The 10,326-nt window shown below is 46.2% G+C and overlaps 1 protein-coding gene across 2 annotated transcripts in view; it reads left to right on the forward strand.

Moving 5' to 3' along the window:
* The first annotated feature begins 20 nt into the window (after positions 1 to 20).
* The window catches only part of MIGA2 (mitoguardin 2), a 20,493-nt gene continuing 10,187 nt past the window's right edge, over positions 21 to 10,326 (forward strand). Inside the window, exons 1-6 of one of the 2 annotated variants that reach the window (XM_006024347.3) lie at positions 21 to 163; positions 911 to 1,151; positions 2,811 to 3,021; positions 4,265 to 4,377; positions 9,280 to 9,397; positions 9,952 to 10,085. In XM_006024347.3, coding sequence (XP_006024409.1) covers positions 1,056 to 1,151; positions 2,811 to 3,021; positions 4,265 to 4,377; positions 9,280 to 9,397; positions 9,952 to 10,085 — 672 coding nt within the window. In that variant the 5' untranslated portion in view covers positions 21 to 163; positions 911 to 1,055. Of the gene's footprint in view, positions 164 to 910; positions 1,152 to 2,810; positions 3,022 to 4,264; positions 4,378 to 9,247; positions 9,398 to 9,951; positions 10,086 to 10,326 lie in introns of both variants that reach the window. The other variant, XM_025205028.1, reaches the window with a different exon arrangement.

Below are 10,326 nucleotides of genomic sequence, written 5' to 3' on the forward strand. Positions count from 1 at the left end.
CGGTACGCAGGATGGGGGCGTGGGCTGTGCCTTACGCCGGCGGGAGAGGGGCGGCGGCCGTCATGGTGTCCCCTTGGCGGGGCTGTGCAGCGCGGGGAGGGGATGCTGCAGCGAGGGCCTGGCTGGGGCGGCCTTCCCTGAGCAGACGGGGCTTGGGCAGGAGGTGGGTGCCAGGGGGTAGGGGGTGCAGCACTTTGGGGGCAAGCCTTTGCATGCGGGGTCTTGTCCCATAGCAAGTGTCACCCCCAAAACCCTGCCGCCTCGCGCGGTGGTGGGGCGAGCTCCGCGGGCCGTGCCACTGCGGGGCCGGGTTTGAAAAATCCAGCTCAGTTTCACCCCCGAGTTCAAACAGTTTGGGGTCAACTGGGCGGCAACAGGGTTTAGCCGCTGTCCGTAACGTTGTCTTCAAAATGACGCTGAGACGGTCGCGCTGCTTCGGAAACGCCCCCAAGTCCTTCCCGGAGCAGCGCTTCTCAACCCGCGGTCGTGAGACCATAGGAAAGGGTCACAAACGAGCTTTACGGGGAAAAACCTGGGAAACGGTGGCTTTTCCTTTGCGGGCTGGCAGAGCTCCAGCTGCGAGGGGCTGCTTGGGCCCCCTGTGCCCACACGCCGGGGACGAGGGGCGCTGGGTCGGGACTGGCCATCGGCGTGTACAGATGGGTCCTGGTACAGAAAAAGGTTGGTTACAACAAAAAAAACGGGACTGAAAATCCTTCTGGTTTCATTGGAGAGGCAGGCGATAGCGCTGTTTGCAGGGCCAGGTTTGAGATCGCGGCTGAGTCCGTTCTAGCTGTCTTGCTGCTTGGCATGGATTGCAACGTGCTTTGAAAGTCGTGCTGTCAGGGCAGACCGTGCAGACCTTGCTTCTGTTTAATTATCTGCTTCACCTCATTTCTTCTTCGTGCAGGAAGAAAATTCCCGGCTGGAGACTGCCCCTGCAGTCCTGAGACACATGTTGAAACAAAGTTGGATTTCCTTGTGAGCTCTGAATGGTTCCCTAAGTGTCCTTCCCACACGCTGACTCCTGCGGATACTCGCAGCCTCATTCAGAAATGGCCTTTCAAAGAACCGAGGGAATGTCTATCATCCAAGCCTTGGCAATGACTGTGGCAGAGATCCCGGTGTTCGTTTACACAACATTTGGGCAGGTAAAAGAATAAAAATAAGTAAAAGAGTCCTGGGTTGTATGCGTAGTTCTGCAGAGCCGCCTGCACCAGTTCATTTGGAGGGGTGAAGGTGGTGAGTCAGTGCTAATTGAATGGGGGGGAAGGAAGACTCGGAGGGTGTTGAGAAAGAGGAGTGACAGTTGCTATGGGGGTTGCCCTTGTTGGGAGGCTGCAAAAGTTAGAAATGGAGGTTTCTTGTGAGAGGCCCAGAGAGGTCTGGAAAGGTTCAGAGGGACTGATTAGGATACCTAAGGGGGGAGCTCTGCAGATGGCCATGTCACTGATGGGAAACTTGGCTGGGGAGAAGAGGTTCGAGGAAAGATGATGCTTGGAAGTAAGGCATGGATACATTCTGGCCATCCAGCAATAAACAAGTTGCTACATTCTCAACAGAAAAGTTTTTGGGTTTATTCACTCTGAATTCAATGAGTCTATATGTGTGGGGGAAGCTGCAGCATGATACCTGGAAAAGTTGATAAATATTTTACCAGATTTTTATTTTAAATCTCTTTTAAGCCAAATAATTAAAAGAAAAAAACACAGTTCAAACCATAACAGTTGGTTTTATACACTTCTGAAAAAGTGCTAGTTATGATGTTGGAGCAGACATTTCTATAATGCTACAATCGCTCATGCCCCATTGTCTTTGCCACATTCTCTTTCTGCTCAGCAAAACTTGTGGGTCATCCTTAGAGGCACTCAAGTACACATTTTTTTACTTAAATCATGCTTAATATTTCAGTCTTCAATATTTGGGCAAATGAATCTTACCTGTAAATCAGAATATTCAGAACTGAGGTTAATAACGTAACTCTGAGCCTTTGCTTCTTACTAGCAATAGGAGCTTTATTAATAATTACACTACAGTTTTCTATTACGTAATGCTAGATCCTGTCTTATGACATTTAAGGCCTGATCTAAAGTCTAAATTCTCTTGCAAACCTTCTTAACCCATCTTTCAGCTACCTAGGCCCTTCTAGATGGCCTACCTGACACACCTCTCAGCTCTCATTTCTTCTTCCTGGAAAACAAGAGTAACTTTTTTTCAAAGATTCCAGTAGGATGTGTGTGTTATCCTCCTTTCTCTCCTCCTCTGTTCAGTTCTGTCTGGACCTAAAATAAGTTTCTTCTCATGAAGGGGACTGATATGCTTCTGGGGTGAAATCTAGACACCAGTGATGTCAGTGGAATCTTTGCTGGAATTTTATGTCTGTTTTTTTTAGTGTGGGTATTAGAAACTATTGGGCTGGACACTGGCAAACTTGTCTTCGGAAAAGTGCCTTGAGATCTTTAATCTCTACACACAGACGACAAACAGTGATTTCAAGTCTGTGAAACAACACACACACTTGTGTGCACGCACATGCACGCATACGTGCGCGCACCCCCCCCTTCCCCACTGACTTTATGGGGTTATATCAGAGATACATTCTGTCCTCGGCGTACATCTCTAACAGTATCCTTACTGTCTTATCTGACCCGGTTTAGCTGCATGCTATTAAGCAGTTGCTCTTCTCTGCTGGCTACAATTCACTGGCACAACATCTATACAGTATCTTTAGAGTCTAGCTGTTCTGGATGAAAACTGGAGGTGGAGACAATGCTAATATTGTTGCTTTCTAATATCTTTTGTGTTTAAAGTCTGTCTTCTCGCAGCTGCGGCTCTCCCCTGGCCTGCGGAAGGTGCTGTTTGCCACAGCTCTTGGAACAGTTGCCTTGGCTCTTGCTGCACATCAGCTGAAGCGGCGTCGACGTCGAAAGAAACAGATAGCTCCAGAGAAGTGTGGTCTCAAGCCTGGAGGAGTCCCTGTTCCTGTCCTGTCAACCAGAAAAGTCCCATCAGTGAAAAAAGGTTTGTATCACAAGAGAAAATGGTGGGGAGAAATGATAATGTTTATGGGAGCATTATTATCTGGGAGGAGGAGACATGCAGGAGGACAGGACCCCAGGTTATGCCAAGCAGATGGCTAGATTGTGTTGGAAGGTTGTTCCTTATACTTTATAGGAGCAGAATGAGATTGGGAGCCAAAAATAGACAGTGTCCTAATAAGGGCAACAATACAGAATAGATGTTAAAAAGTGCAAGATTACTACCTTAACAGCACAAGCAGTCAAACAGTGGCTATCCAGATTCACAGTTGCCATTACTTTTAAATAAAAAAAAAAAAAGGAAATATCAAGCCCGTTGTACAATGTTTTCACTTGATAAGGGTAGCTGGCTGCATGCCGTGGCCTGTGTTCTGTCAGTCACCAAACAGTAAAGAAGACGGTGTAGTTTAGATTCAGTCAGAAGGGTCTGAATGTTAAGCCAGCCCTGTCAGTGACTCGCTCTGTGACCTTGGACCAGTCACTTTGCCTATTATTTGTGGTTTCCCCGATTGGGGAAAAAGAAGATAGAGCACATCATCTGCCCAGCGGGAAGTTTTTAGGCTCAATTAATGTGTGTACAGTGTTGTGAAGTTATGGAGCTGTGTAAATATTCTGGGGAAATCAAACAAACTGCTGAATTACCACTGTCCCTGCACTGATGACAGTGACTTGTAGCATTTTGCATAGCATGAGGGGTCTGAGGCACTGATGTTTAATGTTTCTCCAATAATACTTGCATGCTTCCTTTCATCTAGAGAGGTGAGTAAATATTTATATCCTCATCTTAGATGGGGAAACTGAGGTACGGAGGATAAGCGACAGCAAGTTAGACAATAGAACCCTAACTCCCAGCTCTAGTTATTAGAAATAGACTGCCCCCTCCATCTGCTGACTCCTTAACCCAGAAGATCCATGCTCTGTGTCACCAGCTAATCACAGTTCCCCTCACCATCCAAGGCTGCAATGAAACCATTTTGCTTTGAACCAGATTTATCTGCGACTGCTACCGTTTCACACCCCACTGAGAGCTGATTCTTCTGGAGATGGCACAGCCCTCTCAGCAGCCTGCAGGGGATCTTGCTTCCAGTGGTGCGAACCTGGTGCAGCAAGGGACAGGCAGGAAAGAGCAACACCACATCTGATTTCATAGGCTCCTTTTTCCCTCGAATGGTGTAGACAGAGCAGGAAGACCTAAAGGCTTGTTTTTGCAACCCTCCTGATTGCAGGATATTCCAGCAGGAGAGTACAAAGTCCAAGCAGCAAGAGCAATGACACGCTTAGCGGGATTTCCTCCATTGAGCCCAGCAAACGCTCTGGTTCCTCCCACAGCCTTGCCTCGGTAAGAAATCTTTCACCATTGCTGTAGCAGCACAGAGGAAGGAGTCACATCTACTTATCTACATTTAGTAGGATTATTAGTCAACTGGAATTAATGCTTTCCGGAGCACTGAGCTGCACCCACATGCATCACTTTTATGCCAAAGTTTTTGATAGATAATGAGATATTGGTACTTAAAAGGTGATTTTAAAGGCCTGTTTTGTTGTGTTAATCACCCTTCACAGCTTCAATTCCAATAAGAGATTCATGGCTACTGCTTGTAGTGATTCTCAACCAGGGTGCAGGGGTACCCTGGGGTGCTGCCAGATCCTTTGAAGGGTGCCTTGAGGCATGAGGTGATTAAGTAGATAAATGCATGCCAGATTCTCCACCCCCTTTGCAAGGAGGTGAGCTCTGTAATATATATATTTGTTTTTAGAGTTGGATGCCACTCAGTTTCCAAAAGTTATGGAGGGGTGCCTTGAGTCCAAAAAGTTGAGAACCGCTGGTCTGGAGACTGGAGCCACAAACAAACTGGGATAGTATTGCAATGATTTGGGGTGTTTGCAGTTATTGAAAGGAGAGAGTGAGAGAGAGCAAGAGCACTGTATAGCCAAATATGTGTTTCAAACCATAAACATTGTCACCTGCAACATTGTGCCTTACACAAAAGTATAGACATTTATGGCTAATTGCAGGGTAACCCCCTTTCTAATCAGTATTAAAACATCTTATGCCCATTAGTGAGACTTAGTTTTGGGACCTGGTCAAATTTTAACAAATTGGTAGTAGTCTTGACTGGTTCAGATAAAATGGTCTAGTCCCCTTAACAGCCCTGAAGGTAGTCTGCTCCGTCTCTAAGCCATTAAAAAAAAATAGTCTGTGTTCCTCAGGTGTTGATGGGTTTTTAATTAATTAGCTGAATTGTCTGGATAAGAGTTAATCCTGGCAATATGGGGAGGGGTTTCTTTTCACCCAACTAGTCTCTGAGGAAGGAAAAAAGGGCATCTAGTAAATATTGTCGGTACTTCCATGGCCTAGACAAATGGGAAGAATCTTCAGCCATATAACCAGTCCCGTGGGTGGAGAGAGAGGGTGACAGGAGAACTGATCGAGTCAGTAGGGATTGCACACTCAGCTTTTTACCGACCTGCTGCTTGAGGCTTCCCATACACCAGCTGCATTAGTAGCAGGCATAAGTAACTCCCACACTGCACCCTCATCTGCTTTGACAGATCTCAGGAAGCTTCTCTGCATTTCCCAACTGCTTTCTTGGGAGCACTAGTGTAAGGTTTGTCCACACTACAGTTTGGCCAGCATGGCTATGTAGGCTCTGGGGGTTGTGCACAAATGTGGGGGATACATGCACGGGCAGGGTGGGTGGGACTCCCACAGACAAAACCTCTGGTGGAGCTGCAGCTATGGTAACACAGGAGCTTTTTGGTCAGTTTAGCTTCTGTTGTATGGGAAGCCAATGCCTATATATATATATATATATATATATACACACACACACACACAGAGTACTCTTGTTGGTATACACTGCATCTCCACTAGGGGGCTCTGCCAGCATAATTATGAGACCGGCTCTTGTAGGCTGGACAGCTCTACACTAGCACGCTCGTGGGTGGAGCAGGGGGGATGGTAGGAAGTTTCCTGAAACCTGCAGTATAGGCCAGGGCCAGTGCAGCTGGAGCACACAATGCAGGTCTGTAAAGCCCAACTTTTGAATCCACAGACTCCTTTAGTTCTACTCTCAGCCTCTCCCTTCACTCATAGGACAAGAACTGGACATACGGCCACAGCCTCTTCTCTGCCTCCCAGGCCTTGAAACTCTCACCACCACTGAAAGATCATTCATGGTCTCAGAAGCAGCCTATCCCCATGTTGCTAGAATGCACTGCTTCCCAATTAAGCTACCTAATTTGATGGAGTGACTGGGGAGGGTTATTTTTTTTTCAGCAGGGACCTGTAAGGGGCTGGAAGGGACCTTGCACAATCATAGGGTCCAGCCCCCTTGCACTTAATCAGGAAAAACAGCTGGGGTTAGGTGACACTGTTTTGACACTGACATTCCCCAATAAAAATAGGTCAAAATTCCAAATGTTGGCTTTTCTTAGTGCAAAAGTCCTCTTCTCTGCTCCACCTAGTAAGGTGTAAATTAAGGTTTCTAACCTCTAATTTGTTTTAGACTCAGGAGAATTGGCACTCTGTAGCAAGGGCTCAGTTCCTTTTTGCATTCCATGAGTCAGGATATTCCCCTCTAATGCAAGTGGAGGCCTGCACAGAGATCAGGGGGTGAATCTAGCACTTGTGCACTTTGATTGTATCTTGTTGGTTTCATACTTTAGCTTCCTTTTATAGCATTACTCAGTTGAGAAGTCTTCCTCCTTGAGAGCTGCTGTTTCTGCCCTTTCTTTTCAGTTCTATCTTGTTTGATCATTCCCTCCATAGTTTCTTCCCTGACCCTTTGTTTCCATTGCCTCTGTTAAAATGATCAGCACTGGCAAAACAGATAGTGCCATTGAGCAAAACCACATTTAGGTTTTAGAATGAATACCCTGTCCAGATGAAAGGGTGGGGCAGAGATCACACCTCTCAGCCACTGATTGGCATAGCTGGTGGATTCAGGCTTGTGAGTAAATGCTTGAAATGCAAGTCTGAATCCCCAGGCAAATCAAATCAGTGATTGGTTCAGGCTTGCAGTTCAGGCATTTACTCGCATTTGGAAAGGTTTCCTCGATCTATGAGAGTTGGAAACTTTTTTTTTGTTTTTTGTTAAATGAAAGTGGACATTCTTCAGAACCTGGGTGTGCTATGAAAGCCACAGCCATATCAAGTGGGCCAGAGCCAGTCTGAACCACTGAAGCCACAACTTTAGCTGCAGGGTTATAGAGGAGTGGTGGGTGAAGTACTGTCTCCTTTAATGAGGTGTGAACCCAAATTAAAGTGAATTAGGCTGGAGATCTAATCATTGTTGTTTGGGGGATAGGTTCCTGCAAAGCTGCAGAAGATCTGCCTTCCTCTGCAGTTCACAGTAGGTTGAAAAGGGAGACAGACCAAATCATCCCCCTTTCCTACATCCAGGGACATGGGAGAGAAGTTGCAGAGCAAATTGGTGGTATGCTTTGACTCATAATTTTGGGCCTCCAATTGTGCAAAAAAGGGTAAGTTGATCTAATCTGGGAAGAAAAATAAATTTAAATGCAATTTGACTTCTTTAAAATACCTATACTAAATGTATATGTGGAAATAGTTTTGAATCTCTGTGCTTCTCTTGTGAAACAGTGCTCTTCAAACAAGTGGGACATTCTACGTTGTATAGGTTTAGGGAGGGAGAGATGAGTTGGAGAATTCCTGCCCTTTCCCCCCCACCCCTTCCAGTATTTCCTGCTACTTGCCCTGTATATCTTGGTTCTTGCTGGAAGTTGGGTTTGAATAACTGGGATGAATTAGACCTAGAAAGAGACCCGTGTTGGAGCTGCAGAGATGCACCTCAAATAAGTCTGTTTTCGGCTAAAAGCTTACTAAATTCTGGTGAGTTTGCCAAAATAGCTCCTGAAACAGGTCAAAGGGAAGACTTCTGTGTCCTGACAGCATTTGGTGAGCTGGCTGGAGTGTTTGGCTTGCACCGTCTTGGCCTCCACAGAAGTTCAAGGTCAGGGTTACATCTGTAGCTGGCTGTAGTCTGCCCCTAGACATACTGATCATTTGGTTTGGTTTTCTTGCCCCAGAGAATAAAGGGACCTTATCCCTAAACTAGGGACTGGACTTCTAACCTATTTGGTTTTGGGAGCACGATCTTAGAGCTCTGAAGACAGACTAAGCTCCTTTATAACCACTACTATTTCCCCAACATCACTTGCTTCTGGCACAAATGCTTCATGGTACCTGGAATCTCTGCTTTTTGCTGATTCAGCACATTAGTCATAGCAATTGTTTATGAGCTATGGTACCAGCAACTAGTAGCACATCTGAACTGAGCCTGAGAAAGTAAAATGAAGTCAAGTATTCTGCGACTTGCTGCAGCTGGGAACAATTCCTATCCAGCTGTAAATATCTGAATCTAGCCCTGCTAGCCTGTAGCATTTGACCAGAAAATGCTCTCATGGCACTTGTCCAGGTTTCTGATTGAACCATGACACAGATCTTGTAAACTCTTATTTCTATTCTAGCTCCACACCAAGAGCATTTGATTAGGAAGAAAAGAGTGACTTGCTTTTCTGGCACAAGTGCCCTGTCTTGTTTTCATTAGTAACCTGTTCCCTCTTTATGTTTGCATTTGCCTCCCAGCCACTGCCTTCCCCTTCCTATGGGGATAGGGCCTGACATTTATTTCCCAGCAGTCTCTTCTCCTGTCCCACCCCTACTTTGTCATGGGTGTTGCAGTGTCTTTCTCATGCACCTGCCCCCTTCCCACTCCAAGTATCCCAGATAAGTGCACACAACATGAACAAAGCCTGGGTTTTTCAGTGATGCCTGTTATATCTTTACAGGTGCAGCCAGGGAGAGGCGATTGCAAACCTTTTTTTTCTTTCTGTCTAAAGAAGTTAGCTTGCTGCTGGCTAGAGGCAAGGGGGAGGATGTGATGCTCTGTGCTCTGAGTGATGTTGCTTATCATTGGAGAACTTGGTTTGCAGCAGCTTGGCACTTTATAGCTCCTTCTAAGGTAGCTACTTCCCATTGTTGCCCTCCACTAGTATGAACACTTGCAGAGGGAGGACACATTTGGATGCGGAGCACTGGTATCCCCACCTTGGAAAAGCAAGCGAATGCTAAAAACAAGTACAAATTTCAAAATGGCAAATAGCTGAGGGTGTATCTGCAGGTACCATAATGCAGAGATCAGATCTCTCTGCTGCTTTTGTTAGACTGCAAGGAAGTCTTATAGCATCTGTTGTTCTTTCTCATCTTATGGGCCAGATAGTGGCTGTGAACTCTTCCAGCCCAACACCAGCAGCTGCAGGGCTCTGGGAGACGGGAGCAATGGAGGATCCTGGAGCTGCTGGAGACTCTAGTGCTGAAAGCCTCTATATTCAAGGTAAATTGTGTTTTGTTTTTTTGTTTTTTTAACCTTGCCCTGGAGGGCTTACTGTGGGGAGAACAGGGGTGGAGCCTCTGTGTGCAGTCAGTCCTTGCCTCTGTCCCAGGTCCACCAGTGGCTCCCAACCCTATCCTGAAAACACCATCCCTTCCCATGCTGAACCCCAATGGAATTCTATGGGCAAACTCTGTCCTTAACTTGGAGAAACCCTTTTCCTATCCTTTGATGATAGAAGATGTTGGTCTCAATGCCTGTGTAATGACGAGGTCCACCCCTCCAGGCTATTCATTGGGAAAATATGCTTCAGAAGTAACATTGTTGATGTTCTTTGCTGAAATGGTCTTATTTAGTCCTAAGCTAAATAAAGAACATATCATATCCATAAGGATGGAAATACCTAAGTTAGTATCTTTTGCCATATGGGTTCAGAGAGCATTCTGAGAAGAGGAAAGCCTCCTCCCAAGTGAACAAGGAGCCTTACTGGTCGCTACGTTCCTCTGCCATCTAAACAAGCTCTTCAGTTTCACTGTTTGGTTGGTTGCATCGGGCAGGGATGGAGCTGTTCGAGGAGGCTCTGCAGAAGTGGGAACAGGCATTGACTGTACGGCAGAGAGACAGCAGCAGCACTTCACTCCCCTGGGAGAACAAGAAACACCAAGAGTCAATGTCAGAGGAGTTGTCAGAGGTATGTTCCCTACCTCTGCTTTGCAATTTCCAGAGTGAACATTGTGAGGCACCAAACTGGATAGAAAAGAGGTAGTGGGAGATCAAGCATTAAAGAGCAGGTCTGGGGGCTAGACTACATACACCCTTCTGGTATGTTCAGGAGCCACCCATAATCACCTGTTACTTTTTGGTATAACCTGGCAACAATACTGAGTGGGTGAGCTTCTAAATAACGAGTCCTCTATTCTTCCCCATTCCTG

The sequence above is a fragment of the Alligator sinensis genome, unplaced genomic scaffold (genome assembly GCF_000455745.1).
Source record: "Alligator sinensis unplaced genomic scaffold, ASM45574v1 scaffold388_2, whole genome shotgun sequence".
Classification (NCBI taxonomy): Eukaryota; Metazoa; Chordata; order Crocodylia; family Alligatoridae; genus Alligator; species Alligator sinensis.